The sequence below is a fragment of the Aethina tumida genome, chromosome 3 (assembly GCF_024364675.1).
Source record: "Aethina tumida isolate Nest 87 chromosome 3, icAetTumi1.1, whole genome shotgun sequence".
Classification (NCBI taxonomy): domain Eukaryota; kingdom Metazoa; phylum Arthropoda; class Insecta; order Coleoptera; family Nitidulidae; genus Aethina; species Aethina tumida.
Genome location: NC_065437.1, coordinates 21,505,604 through 21,521,892, shown reverse-complemented (window position 1 = coordinate 21,521,892; position 16,289 = coordinate 21,505,604). Strand labels below are relative to the sequence as shown.

Below are 16,289 nucleotides of genomic sequence, written 5' to 3'. Positions count from 1 at the left end.
CCTTACATCAAAAAAAAAAATAAAACTCTATAATTTAAACCTCACTGAACAGAAGTCAATTTTACTGCCAAAACAAACACTTTTTAATCTATCTTCTATATTTATACCTTTCTTACATCAGCATCATCATCATTACATCAAAAAAAGATAAAATTCTATTACTCAACAAAAGTCAATAAACTTACCATCAAAAGAAAGAGTTTCTATCTTAGAGAGATTAAAACATGCACTCGATAATTTTTAAAATTTAATGATCTAATTTTTTTGTTTTTTTTTTCAAGATTTTTTAAGTTTTATCAACAAAATTATCAATTCATCTAACGAAATAAGAAATTTTTTCCATACCATTACCAAATTTAATGCCAAATATTCTATGTAAATATCATATATATGTTATCCAATTATTACTTATGGTATTATTGACAACAAATTTTATTAATTTTTAAAACTTCGACATTTTTTAAATTGATTAAAAATCTAATAATTTGTTAAACATATCAAACATAATTTTTATACGATTTTTTTTCTGTCAAATATCGTCTATCTTAGAAAGGTTAATACTTTCATTTGATAAATTTACAAATTTTATATTTGATATTTTTTTTCTCTCACAATTGTTTCATATTCTGCAAAAAATTTCAAACAATTCACAATTATTACTTAAAAGCAATTTTAAATGCAAACAATTATAAAAACTCGTCTATCGAATTTGGATATTTGGTCTAAAAAATTAACTTATCAAATTTAGTGCGAAATATTCTATCTATGTATAGATTTATTCATTGGTACTATTGACAATCAATTTCATCTGATCTTTTAAAAGTTTATTATTAGAATTATCGAAGTTCAACTATAATATATACATACATTAAATTGATAAAAAATCTAATAATTTGTTCAACATATTAAAATTAATAATTTTTACATGAATTTCTTCAATTTTTCTATTAAATATTACCATTGACAGTCCAAAAAACGAGTAAATTAATATCTATTGAGGTTTTATAATTTATAATTAGGTAAAATCTTTTTCTCAAAATATCAGCCCTTATTTTAAGTGAGGCATGATGTTGACTAAAATAGTGTACTGAGACAGTTTACAATAAACCTTAAAAACTTGCGCATTCACCATATATTAAAATAATATTCACATCTTTTCATTATGTTTATATTTGAAAAACGATAAAATATTAAACTGAACATATACTTTCTCTGAATATCATTTTAATTAATTTTTATTAATTAACGTCAAATTTGGCATTTTTCTTTACTCATGGATAATGGCATTATTCCAAAACAGGTTTCAAGGTTTTAATAGTAATGATCAAATAATTAATTTTTATATTTAAGGTATTTTTATAACAAACGTAAAATTATTTAATTTTAAATCTATAAGTCTTTGAAAGTGTGTATTACTTTTTGATATCACAATGTTAACAACCCCACAATTAACTTACCCCATAAAGTCGAAATGAATATAATGAATTAAAATAAAATCCTGAATAAAAATTTTAACTTAAGCATTTTAGCTTTAAAACAATTTGTTTGTTTAATCTTTTTACTAATTACATATTAATAGAAAAATTGAATAAATTGTAAGGCGTTCGTAAATTAAAATATATATAATAAATAACAAAGGTAAACCATAGAAACAATAAAACGAATTAAGATTTACTTAAGCATTCGAAATAAACAAAGCCGATAGTCAAATGTGATGGAATTATGGGCAACGGCCATAACGGAAGACAAGAAGCAAACAAACGTACGCACACACGGCCAGGGCAACGAGGTAGAAGGTAGAGACGGCGAAGGGAAAGCAAGCCAACAAGCAAGCAGGCAAGCAAGAAAGCAACGAGCAGAAAATAAACGTATTCGAACGAATGCGTAAAGCATCATTGTAGTTCGCTGTGTGTTTCTAATCCCGATCTCGGCCTTCTGTTTTTATGCAGGCAATGGTAAGTTCTCACAAGCTGCGTGGCAATAAACTATGCCGCGTTTCGATATGCACGTCGCATCTCCCGTAGAATCCTCTTTATTTGCAATAATGGCCATGGCGAACTCTCTCACAACAGAGCCAGGCAGTCTACAGCATCGGCCACTTTTCCACTTATGGTCTTCCAGGAGCTACTTTGCCGCGGCCGCGGCTCAGAAATGCTACCCATCCGTTGTTGTAGATCAAATGACATGGATTGTCGTCCGATCGACAACTCTGCTAAATGCAGTTTCATATTTTCTCGGTATACTGCGCTCAATCGATGACGATCGCTCTCGCATAACTACCCACATTTATCACTGGACGCACGTACGTCAAAAATTATTTTATTATAACTTTAATTGTTGCGACGTTCCAGCGCTGGTGTAGATCTCATTTAATTGCTATAATTTCGAACGATAAAACATGTTTATCTAGCAGCTCTTAAATATCAACCATTTCAAACTTTATTGGAAGCCGATAAAAAACTGGATTTTTAAATTTTTTATTATTAGAATGCTCGTAATAATTATTTGTGTACATTTATCATAATTTTAAAAATAATAAACAATATCTTAGGGAGCCGCAAAAATATGTTATTTTAACATATATTATGAAACCACATCAAATATAGGAACTATTAAATAATCTATATAAAAATATTTAAATAAATAAATTTGGTGTCGTTTATGTATTTTATGGCTACGATAGTTTCTTTTTTACAAAATAGTAACTCCAACAAATTTAAAAATCGCCTCACAACTTCAAAGATAAACTAAATATATTTTTAAATTATGAGCAAATTTAAAAATTCATATTTTGATGTTAAATTTTATTTAAAATTAATTAACGAGAACAAAATAAAATAAATCTATTTTTCACACAAAATTGAGAACGACCCATACATTTTTTGGAAGCTTTCCCATTTTTAATAATATGCAGTAGTGGCCATAATTATAGCAACTTATTAACATATATTAAAAATATGAGCTTTAATTTGAATTGGATGGCAGTAACTATAATGTTTATTGTTCTTTCTGTCATTGTTGTGTCTACTATGTAACTGGTTAATATAATTTAATTCTTTAAAAATTGCTTATTTTTTATTTTTCAAAATTACAAGAACAAAATTAGAGGAACTTTTTACTTTATGGTCTTTCTTTGCACTCTGCGATAAACTGACAATCTTGATTTTTATAATTATTTAATCTGTCGTTGAAGTGAAACTGTAAAAAAATATAATTGCGTTTTCAAGACCGAGAAAGCAGAAAAAATGGCTAACTAATAAGTCAATCGCTTCTTGTATTATTAAAAAATTTAGAGAAACTAGCCAGCTAGAAAATAGGAAAATATTTGTTTGAGTTCGAAAAACTCAAGAAAATCGATAACTACATAATTTGAATGTCAAAAAGCAATCTAGTCTCATCGTCAACTGAAATTAAGGCCAACTTTAAATGGCGTAAATTGGACTTTCTGAAATTAGTTCAAGGACTACGAGAAGATAGTTAGAGGATGGGGGTTCGTTTGACCCCAAACCTATAAGAAAAACCTTGGTTTCCACCAAAAATGTGAAAGTCCAATTTTGACTTGCTTAGGATCACATTCACTGTCTCACAGAACAGTTTTTAGTGACTAATCTAAATTTAATTTATAAAAATATGATGGTTTTTCTTATGTTAAACATCCTACACAGACAAAACTATAGAAAAAGTTTGTTAAGTACACAGTGAAAAAAGGATATTATGCAAAATATTAACGTTAAATTAAATATGACTTATTTAATCATTAAAAATCCCTTTCAAAATTAAAGTTGTCCACCTCAATTCAATATATGAAACATTTTATAGAATAAGAATATAGTAATTTTTATAATACTGTATAAATCAACCATAATAAATTAATATTTTAATAGTTTACATTACATAAAAGGGTTATGGCAATTAACATTTTAAAAAATTGCTATAATAATCACCAATACTATATTTTAAAACATTTAAACTCAGATATTTTAATGCAAGTAATAATACAGTATGTTATAAATTATAAAAAAATTGTTTAAGAATGAAAAAAGAAAAATTTCCAGTTTATTAATTTTAAAATTAGATTTTTAAATACTATGTTAATATGTCTGAACATAACTCTTAATAAATCTTTATTTATTATACGCAAGCATATTCTTTTTTTATTTTTCTTAATTACATCACCGTACGAATATATTACCGAACTGTATGTATCTATTTTATTTATTAACTATCTAGTACTTACCAATGTAGAACTTGAGCTAAAAATCGAGAATTCCTATTCCATAGGAAAGGTGTAAGAATGTGTAATTTCTTTTCCCCATCGTACTTAACTAGTTCTACTCCGTATAATACATTCAACAGCAAGTGTCTCAAAAACTAACAAAACAAGTATCCACCGTGCAACTTTTCCATTTTAATTGCCGTTGTATATTTATCACAAAGAAAAGTATATAAAGCGGGATAAGATGTGATGGGGCTGATTAGCAATTGCAAAATCTGTACATTGTTTCCCATGCCGCATAATTGTATAATTAATCCTGCTAACGCATTGTATACTATTAATAAACACGGTCATAAACTAGTCTCCATCGGTTGGAGAGGTAAGTAAGCTAAGTAAGTAAGGCCATCTATAATTGTAGGATCTATGGAGAATACAAATCTCCTTTTGTGGTAAACTGCGGCGAGCTAGAAGCGGTAGACGGCTTGGCACCGACAATAGACTTAGTAAATCAATCCATAATTATTAAACAAGCATCGATTTATTAGATTATTTGTTTATTCCAGCATAAACCATTTACTTCAGGGCTAGTTATCTACACTTTATTGATCTAATGCACCCAAAGCATATATGGAAACCGAGGAAAACAATTGTACCGGCACCTTGTTGATTTGCACCTGACAATGCGATACAATTATTTTTTTTATGTCGCCAACAATTTTGTTCAATGGATAACAATTTTTTATCTAGCTTGTCGGAATTAACGTAATGACTAAAGTGGGTATTTCCGCATAAAAAAAACTTTTTGTAACAACATTAACATTAAAGAAAAATTCAATTATAAACAATTGTTTATATAAGCATAATTAATATGTCGCATACAAAATCCCCAAATTGTCTATTACAAATGAATTAGCAGGAATGTTAAAAGGTTGAGCTTTACTTTTAGTTTTCTGTCTTTGCCTAAAATGATGCCAGAGTTGAAAGTGCAAAAATATCTGTCATTTAAAATAACATATATTCTTTAATTCAGTCACAAAAATATAATTTTTAAATTATTTAGAATTTTTGTGAATATTAATTTATTTATCACAAAACCAAGTAACCACTAATTTAACTTTCAAAATAATATTTAACTAATCCAAAACAATTAATTACACTAATTAATATTCCAAACATACCGGAACTTTAACAATAGTTAATTAATATAATTGGCACATTTTTTTGATAACTTCCTTTCAAATTATCACATTGTATCAATCCTTTGTTTAAGTTTTGGTTGTGTGCAAAGCCGGTATACACCAAGAATAATTAATTAATGCAATTCTTTTCAATATCTATTACATATTTGTCTGTTAGATAAACTAATATGTTGTAATTATGCAGTACTAACAAGGATTTAGGTGGTTATCTATTTAATAAAATAATTGTCTTGCCTTTATATTATTAAAAAAAAAATACATATTTTAGCCACATGTAAGTTGAAATTACTACCATTTGGTTTTGAAACTACTTTATTGTTGCATATTAACTATTCATTCATTGAAGCTTGACATAGTACTAGCCTTATTAACTTGAAAGGGGAATGTCACTGAAAAATATATAATAAATTGATATGTGCGATTAGTCTTTAAAAAATAAGAAGTCAAACTAGTCAATTTATTAACAAAACCCGTCCACATTTCTGGTTTATCAATTACAAGTAAGACTGGTTTTATTAGTTATTTAGAAAATAATATTTAACTTCAATTAAATGTGACAGAAAATATTGCTTAATGATCGGAATATTCCAATATAGGTGCACATAACTACTCATGGGTTAAATAATTTAACACATTTTCTGGAATAAATTATGAATATTACAATATCGATAAAATTTCTAATTATAATATGATACTCGCATATTTTTAAGTAATTATTACACATACATAAACTATACACAATTTGCTCATAAGTCAATAAAACGCATTTCAAAGCGACAGAAGGAAAAACTAATCATAGCGCAAATTCCACAACAAAAATAGAACTGGTGATATTGTAAAAGACGGCTCTACTTAAGTTTCGTCGTCCATTTTAATTATATACAATCGATATCATTTATAGTTGCGGAATTGCTTTCAAAAAAGCCTTAATGACTTTTCCCTAGTTGGTAAAACCTTTCCTGAAGTGTTTATCGAACATTACATTTTTTTATTTATTATTTTTATGTTCAAATACTTCACACCACATTTCTGTATAATTTTACATTGTAACTAGAAATTATAAACACATACAAGTCAATAAATTTCCTTTTAAAAATATATTGTCTAGTATTGGAACGCATAGAGATGAGCTACTTCATACTTTAGGAAAAACATTGAATTGGTACTACTGATATAAATTAGTACCATCCACAATTTTTAGAAAAATTTATTACAATAAATATTTATGTTGTTTAAGATTGAGATTAAATAATGAAATTATTAAAAAGCTTTGAATATAACATTTCAATTTAAATAATTAAGAATAAGAAAAATCCCAACCGCGGCAGGTAATGATGGTGAAAAAGTTTTGACGAAAGGAATTCTTTTTTGCGGTGTCAGGTTCTAGGAAAGAACAAATACAGGGAATTTTAAAACTGCTAACACGTGACTGCACTTGTGTCTACCATTCTACATGAAACATTGTCAATAAAAGTCATTAGTTGTTAAGAAAATAACAAATATAGTACCAGATGTTAGAGTTTTATTTATATCTATCAGGTTCTTCGGTTGTTCGGCTGAAATCGATGTCTAAAAAATCGATCAGATCAGTTGTGAGTCATATAACAGGTTACAATTATTTATGCGACAAATAAAAGTAAACAATAGTAGTGAGTACTGGTCTTATACAGTCCTTTGACCGCATGGACATTGTTTGCCGGTACGTAGTTGTTTCCCGCGAAAAAAGTGGTCTTCACCACCACCGTACCGCGGATTATCTGTCGCTTAGGTTGTAGCAAACTCAACTGAAAAACTACCTTATCTTGCACATTACGAACAACTAATTGGATATTTTAAAGATTTTTTTCAGTTTGCGAATAAATACGTCTTACGTGTTTGAAATCTTAAGTAAGACAACCTGTTGTGCACTGGGAAGAAACATTTTGTTGCCTGAATACTTCAAATATCACTCGGTTTTATTGCCTCTGTGTGAATTAGTAAATTTGTTAATTACATTTGCAATTATATTTTTTTCGGGCCGTTCTTTTCGACATTTTCTACAGTTGTCTTTATCAACTTATTAACCGTCGCATTCTTGACTGAAACTTACGACGGGTGGCAAAATACTTTATAAGTGCACGCTTTTTCTGATTACATTTACGTATTTTAAAAATGTAAAATGCACGATTAAGTTGAAAATGGTGTTGTAATAATGATTTTCTCTTTTAAATTATTAACATTAATAATTACAATGATCATGATCATTAGAGCACGTGGGTGTTTTATTTTAATTTACATAAAGTGGCAAATAATTCAATTGTAAAATATACCAATAATTACCCGGTAATTAAAAAAATACTACTAAACCCACATGCTTATATTTAATAACACAGAGTAATATAATTAAGATTTTATTTAAATATACATTTCCATAAAATAAAATGAGTTATTATGTTATCAGTTTACAATTCAACTTACTGTAATCGTTTCATTTTAAGTACCATAAAATAAAGTTTGTAGATGAATAATGATGAATTAACTTCACCAAATTCAATAAGTAAGAGTTTAATAGAAAAATTATTTACATAAATTAATGTGTATCGCCTAAAATCAGCTGTCAAAATTTTTAAAATAGATATTAATACATTTATTTAATTAATTTTTTATTTAATCCGAATGGTTCAAGTATTCGACTATTTTTTCAAATGTTAAAAAAATATAATATTCGAGCATTTTAAAAATACTGTAATCTCATTTGAAACGGTATTAATTATTGATTAAAAATAAAATTGTAAACATGAAAATTCAAAATATTTAATATTCGAATAATATAATAATAATTTCTTATTACTGAATAAGTCAATTTTACACAAATGCATTGTTATGACATTTTTTACTCATTTAATCTCTAATATTGAAAAAAATTAAAGAACTTTTTTATTAATTAAAAGAAAGCTTCACAAATATTTTTCAAGTTAATTGTTGTCAATTATACAGAAATAAATATTAATGATGCAATCCGCTCCACTAAAATTTCTGAAATTTAGGACGAAATCCTAGAAAAATGTTTACTTCATTTAGATGTTAAAAATATATATTATAAGTAAAATTTCTTTTAAAAAGAAGTTCAGAAATTCAGACAACTAGAAATTTATTAACTTAATATCATAAAAATATAGAAAGTAATTAATGAGAAATTACGTAATTATTTTCATTAATAACATTCATATAACTCTATGTGAACATAGTCACAGGAATCTTATATGTGACTAAAATATTAATTACAATTAAATCATAAATACTAGACATCTCATATTGCCATTTAGGGTGAATAACGTCATCTGTATCAGTAAAACTATTTCCTCTGTCTGTCTCAAAACCTACTTGGCCAAACAAAATTTTATCAAATAAGATTAGTAACTAAGAATTATAAAAGTATAATAAAACATCCTTGTACATTGTGTAGTCAATTTATTTAATTTATACCTTAAATAAAAAAATAAATAGTCAAAATAAAATACATATTTGTCTTCATTTATAACATATACAAAAATATCAAAACTTCTAAAATTATATATAAAATTAATAGTTAACCCTGGTAATAAAAATCAGTACAACAATAAAATAATATGCATATGTACAACTATATACAAATAAAATATAATATTTAATTAACACTAAATTCATAGACTGCCAATATCGTTAAAGCGTTTCAATTTCTCGGGGAATGGATCTTTAAACAGAACCGGATCGGCGCGAAATTCTACTGATTTTAGAGGCATCCTACCAAAATCTTTCGCAAATTTGTTTATGCACTGCGACCGCTCCACCATATGACCCAAATCCGCCGACAGCATTTCGTTATTCACACATTCAGGACATTTAAACTTTTTTCTCGGAGTCACCTACAAAAGAATTACATGATTAGTATGAATAGAAAGGAGTTCTAAAGATGAATTTTACCTTAATAGGTGGTTTGTTGGTAACGTTGGCGACTAAAAAATTCATGGCGATGTCTTCACAGTTCATGTGGTCATCCACCCAGTCTTTTATATCAGTAGGCATCTCCTTAGTGTACAAGTAGCTCCAATATTTGTGCAAAAAGGCAGCCCCTGTCAAAACCATAGAAACCTCGTTGGTCCACTCTGATTCGTACTTCCAGCTACCCGTCACGTTGTCCCATCTATGCCAACGGGACGGAAATCCTGAAATTTTTGAAAAATGATCATGACATATTCTTCAATGTGTCTTATAAATTCAAGTAATGGAATTCTAAAATTTAATAAATATCAAGTTGAAATTACACTAAACACTAAAATAGTAATAAGTAGGTAATAAAAGAACTAAAATTCTGACCTAACAATTAATACTAATAAAATATAATGGCAATTACCCACCTACTATTCTATCTGGAAATTCCCTCCAAACTTCGTAAGCAAATTCAACTTCATCTGATGTTAACATAACAATATCATCATCAATATGTAACACTGCTTCAGTTTCAATCTCCTTAAACGGATAGAACCTATTGGACAATTTATTCGCTTTCGTTTTTATTACTTTAATTGGCTTTAAAATTGTAGGAAAATCTGAAACTGAAATTAAACTTGAATAATGTATCAATAGGTTTAATTTACCGAAATCACTTACGAGGCGGTGGACTTTTCTTTTGATTATTCCACACCACAATGACTTTCATTAGACTAGGAACTTTTGATAATCTCTCAATTAAGATAAAAAGACTTTCAACCCTATCATAAGTTAATATTATTGCAGTGAAACCATGCGATTTCGGTGCAGTAATTGGAAAGAACAACGGATTTGAGTTATCCTAAAAAGAATTTTGTTCATTTTATTTAAATCAGTTATAATAATGATATACCTCTCTTACTAAATTAGATTGATCATAAACTTTGCTCCAATGTGGATAAATTCGATCCTGAATAATATCTAATGTAGTAATGACTATTTTCTCCATGCTGGAGAAATACTTCTTATAAATAAATCTGACGCTATTCTGCAACTCGGCGATACGTTTGCTCGACATGCGACTGACAACGTCCACTACGCTACTTAAATAATCCTCCATGATGAATATGGCCGAATGTTTCCAGTCTATCACATTTTTAAATGGCAATACCGCCCCATCAATCACAAATATAGGGATGCAGTTGGCCGCCAACGCTTCCACCAAAACGAACTGGCTTAGGCGTTCGCCCCTGAAGACAAGACAAAAAACGCTGTCTCCAAGTACTTGAGGGTAGGAGTATTTTTGATCGGAGACGATGTCGCAGCGCTGCGAATAGTTCTGGTTATGGCACGAGTCGAGAATTAAGATTGTGTCATGGTGCAAGTAGGTCAGTCTCTGCAATTCGTCGATATAATGGGGACTGATGTTTATCTGGGATGATGTTATCAGCCATGTCCTACAATTAAATATATTTTTTAATTCTATAGTAATATAAATTAAGCAATTATAATAGACTGGATAAGCTTTAATTACAAAGGATTAAGTCAATTTAAGTGGTATAGGAAACAACATACAATAAACATTAAATTTAAATTCAGTATGATTTTTTTAATTAATATACATTTAATAGGTGTATGTTAAAATGGATGAATTAATTAACTGTTAATAATAATATATTTAGTAAAAATTCTCACCTCTTGTTATTAGAGTTTTCCACTTCACCATACTTAGCTACAGGACTGTAAAGAGGTATGGAAATATCAAAGCCCTCTCGAAACGTGTACGTGTCGAAACCGGCACCGGCTAAAAGAGCTTTGCCAATATCCAACTCAATAACTGGGGAGAAATCGGGGCTGGTTCCTGATATCATATTGAATATTAAATGGTTTTCCCCACCATTCCAACTAAAACAAAACACAATTAAGGAAGTGCACATATATTATATAGGGTGAGGTGATTCTTACTCATTAGAAGTTCAAAGATAACGGAGAAATGAAAGAAAATCTTATAGTAATTATAACTGGACTTGAACTACTTATCAAATTTATTTTTAATAAAATTTCATATTCGGTTTCGTCGAAAGTAAGTTGTTGTTTCAACAGAACACCAGGTTTTTTTTATTATTTATTTCTAAATGTAATTGCAACCATTTCCAATTATTAATTGATTAATTAATTGTTAATTAATTGTTTCCAAAAATTTTGAATGGCTCCATATAAGATGGTTCTTGATTAACGTGCACCACAAAAATCAACTTTCCTGCATCAAAATTGGTGGTTTTACTGACATTTTACTTAGACCATCAATTTGTCAAAATTTTTGGAAAAAAATATTAATAACAATACCCAATAACAATTGGGTTTTTGATCAAAATGAATTAAAATAGAAGTTGAAGTCAAGTTATAATTGTAATTAAAAATTTCAAATCAATTCCCGTTCTCCATAAACTTCTAATGAATAAGTTTTATATTCTACATTATTATATCTAATAACTGTGATAACTATATTATTTTATCCTTTAAAAATAAGTAGAATAAGTAGTCCTTCAATTACCAATATTTCCACATCAAATATCTATTTTTTAGATAAGGATTAACATAAAAATTGTGTTCTCCATGATTCAATTTGTATTTCGATAAGATAAATGAAAATGACGCACATTTATTTCCTCTTGAAACCAGAATGCGTATAGGTCTTTATAACACAGATTAAATAAGTGCTAACTATTAAATTGTAAATGTAAATATACTTCCACGAAATCAATTGAAACTTTAAATAAAACTAATTTGCGTTCATCTAAACTATTCAATCCAATTTTTTGATGCCCGCACAATTCCAATCAACCAAATGGCTTCAATTCATTTAAAGTGGTTGGTTGGAAACAGCAAATTTTGACCTCAATTACAATTAAGTTGCTAAGATATTGATGTGTCGAGGAAATATTGACCTTAAGATTAACAGACTGATATACAAATAGGCGGTAATAATTACTATAACATTTATTTAAAAATTCTAATACTCATAATGGCATTCACATAACAAATGTAAACCCATCAATGATGACGTAATTAAGATTATAATGTTGTAGTTAAATTTACACAGCAACACTCTGAACTATATATTAACACACTATAGGCAGGTAACAAAATAGTCCAAACTAACTTGCTGAATGACAACAAAAAATAAGAGATAATTCTTTCAGTTCCGTATGTAAACCAATAGAGTAAAATCATCTCACCCCGCTTTTAAAGTAAGTACTTTCAAAAAGGTAAAAATTACCCGGCCCGCTAACAAGTAACAATTCTCGAGACAGGTATTTTTACCCGACCCGCTTATAGTGTGTTAATAATAATAAATTATAAATTATTAACAATGTTTTAACCATCGATCGTATTTTTTAATATGGACGAAATTTATAAATTGTAACATAATAAACTTAGTCGATAATATTATAAAAATATTATTTGTCAAAGAGAAGTCCAATAAACAAATAACATTGAAAAAAACAATACTGACAAATTATCTCAAAAACACATATTTTAAATATAAATAATATTAATTGATTACAACATCAACATCACAAAATAATAATTGGTTTCCAATTAAGTAAATAAATTACAGTGAAATGCAATTTATTAACAACTTGTAATGCCATTGATAGTTTTCATTATCGATAAACTCATCTTACGAGCCGCCACTGCTACTTAATGTTTGTATAGCGATTGATTATCAATATTTATTCACGTGGTAACATTTTCAAGAATTGCTATTTTCCCAAAATCTATTAATTCTTGCAACATATAAATTATTTATATTATAAATCGTGTCTACGTAAGTACGTGTACGTTCCAAAGCAGTACAAGCATTATTCAATTAAAATAATATGTCTAGAAATGTTCTTAAATGAAGGATAATCACAAATTAGGTACAAGTATAAAATTGCACACTATTATATTATTAAACGAATAAAATTAATAATTCCTTTTTAAGACGTTTAATATTATATGAAAACTTCTACAATTTTTTACTTAAGATCTTTTATATAAAATTATTCGAAGTAAACTACGTTGAAATTGTTTAAAACGATTCAGAACTAGAAGTAATTTTTAGCACCCATGTCACTGTACTTTGCATCTCTTCTATGAACTTGTAATGCTACCCTTTCATGACCAATTTTAGTTTAGGAAATGCTGTTGCTATATCTGGCGAATATGGTTGCATCACTACAACGCTCTTTTTAGCCAAAACTCCTTCAATATTCTGCACTTGTAAGCCGGCGCTTTGTCATGTAATAGGCGTCATAATCCTTGCTCCTGATATTCTGGTCTAACACGGGTAATTCTTTTCAGCATCAAATAATACTGACCCGAGATCGTAGTTAGATTTTCTATAAAAAATTTTCTAGTATGATTTTTCAAATTTTATGCTTAAAAAATACCCTGTAGGTTTTGGTTTTAAGCAAAAAACGACATTTTTCTCTATAAGTGCATATTGTCATATATTACAATTTAAAAAAGTTTAAAGGGGCTTTCAAATGGACCACACTGTATGTATGTATAAATATTTCAGGAAAAATCTTAAATATAAAATAGGCGTTGCATTTTTAATGATTATCTTCTTTAAAATATCTAATTTTGCTGTTTCTAACTTATTCGATGCTCGATCACCGATGATTAAATAATTTGGTAAGTTTATACTATATAATAATCTCATTTAATTACAATCGAGATTTTTCAATACTCATCTGCTATCAACAATTTTTTTATAAAATTTTTGAACTTGCAATACCTTAATAACAACATTTTGTAGGCATACAAATTAAATACAAAAGTTGTATTATTTCAATTTTCCTTATTAAAGCAATATTTCGAGTAAATTATGCTAAAATAATTTAAATGATGTTATGAGCAAAGTTCAAAAGTGTGCAGAGTTAACATTATCTTGACAAGCGTTGGCATTGCACATTACTTACATTATTAATACTGTATGTCTAAATATTAATTTGTAAACTTGGCCTGATTTAATCAGGGCAGAATTTATTCCAGTAATTTTAATAAGTATTATTTTCTTTTACCTCCTTTAACATAATTGGGCCCCATGGAATGCCTACAGAGGGCAATATTAGTAACTTATAATTTTTACTAAAGTAAATTATATAATACAATACAAAATTTAATATGCTAAATGATATAAGATTGCTCTACGTCAATTCGTAATACGATATGCATAATATTTTTTAACAAGATTTTACAATATATTTTATCACATTAATTTCAAAATAAGCAATAAATTATCAACTAAACCAGTGATTTCTAGTGTTCCTGTTGATAGATAAAGTTCAAAAAGAAAACAGTGTAATATATATATTATAAATAACATCGACAAAACTGATTTGCTGTATTTAATTTTATCAAAAAAAAGCATAGCACAGAAACATTATTATATCTATGATTTACGAACATTGCACATAATTAACAAATACAATTTATAATATAAAAAATACCTTCGTAATAAAATAAATAATTAACTAAGAAACCATGTAAACTTTATTTGAATAAACGTGTAATTTGCACACATACTCAAAACATATGTGTCTTGCATTGAAACAACTTATTTACTTTCATACTAACGAAACAGTGCGTTGTTCACACAAATAGAGAAAAGTTTTATAGGTTTCCTGCAATAACAACGACGTTATTGACTAAGTCTAACCCAAATGGGCTATATGCTCTTGATTTATTGTATGTGTGTTTAAACAGAGGAGTCTGCTTGATGTTTCAATGCCAAATCTGTGGATTAAATGTTACATTGTTAAGTGAATTGAAACTTAGTTACACGTTTTATTCGTTGTATAAATAGTTTGTTTAATTTAAACGTAATTAATTAAACAAATATTTATAATTTATATTTAGTATAAATCATGTTGAAAAAATATAAGAATAATCAAAATAAATAATGGCCCATAAATATTGATTATAAAAATAAAAGTTCTCAAGAATTTTAAAAAATTAATTTTTGGAAATTTAAATTTTAACAAATTGTAACTAAATTCTTTATTTCTAATATGATGACCATGTGACACTAAACTGAAATTCTTAATTTTGGGAATATGTAATTTTAAATTGGTGTAAATACACATTTGGTGATTAAATTCAAACTTATTGTGCCAATAGTTCACCACTGAAAATATGTTAAAAAAATACTTACTGTGATAAGGAAGTAAGTGCCTTTGATGTTAAATTCAGCCGAAGCCGGTCCTGATTGAGTGTATCTATTGATGGAATGAAAATGCATGCTTCCTGAGGATTTGCAGTGTAATATTTCGAATTTATCACAGCTTGCAGCAAAGCATGGTACTCTTTAGACATGTGTTCTGTTGCTGGTACCCCATTGTCATCCACAAACTTCATCAGTGGATACACATACACAGATATTCGATCATGCCCTGTGTGACCACACTTGTAGATATTGAAGCAATCCCAATGTGTACATAACGCATTTCTAGTTTGTGTGGCTGTTACGCCCTTCGTTATTCGAATTTCGGGCAAATTATAAACATTTGTCAGTATAATTTTTTCGTATCTATTCGATCCGTCACCGCTTAAACTCAATGGAAGCGATATCGCTATAAATACGCACACTATTAATATAACAAACAATAGAAAAAAAAAGTAATTTTTGCATTGCTTATGAGAATTTGAATTACTATAAACTTTCGATATTGTTATCCTGGTGGGAATCGTCATTTTAGCACACATGCACTTAAAAGTCTATCATGTTTCTCAGAAAAATGGCACAAAAAATCACACAACACCAAAAAGAACTTTTTAAGTCATCTTTTCTGTATATTTGACATTTCTTCTTCATAAACATACATTTTTAGGTTAGCGCAACAAAGATCAATTTGAAACTGAACGTACACTGA

General features: G+C 28.1%; 1 protein-coding gene across 2 annotated transcripts; it reads right to left on the bottom strand.

Annotated features, from left to right (window-relative positions):
- Nucleotides 1–8,860: 8,860 nt before the first annotated feature.
- On the bottom strand, nucleotides 8,861–16,287 carry LOC109599451 (exostosin-2). Of its 2 annotated transcripts, none has more exons than XM_020015457.2 (7): nucleotides 15,572–16,287; nucleotides 11,059–11,268; nucleotides 10,277–10,820; nucleotides 10,045–10,225; nucleotides 9,792–9,989; nucleotides 9,358–9,599; nucleotides 8,861–9,299 (listed from the first exon to the last, which is right to left on the bottom strand). In XM_020015457.2, exons 1-7 carry the CDS (start codon nucleotides 16,120–16,122, stop codon nucleotides 9,078–9,080), a joined length of 2,148 nt encoding a protein of 715 aa, XP_019871016.2. In that variant the 5' UTR covers nucleotides 16,123–16,287; the 3' UTR covers nucleotides 8,861–9,077. The 2 variants fall into 2 exon arrangements, with proteins under 2 accessions (XP_019871016.2, XP_049820958.1); XM_049965001.1 differs by having other exon boundaries at nucleotides 10,286–10,820.
- Between the last annotated feature and the right edge of the window lie 2 nt (nucleotides 16,288–16,289).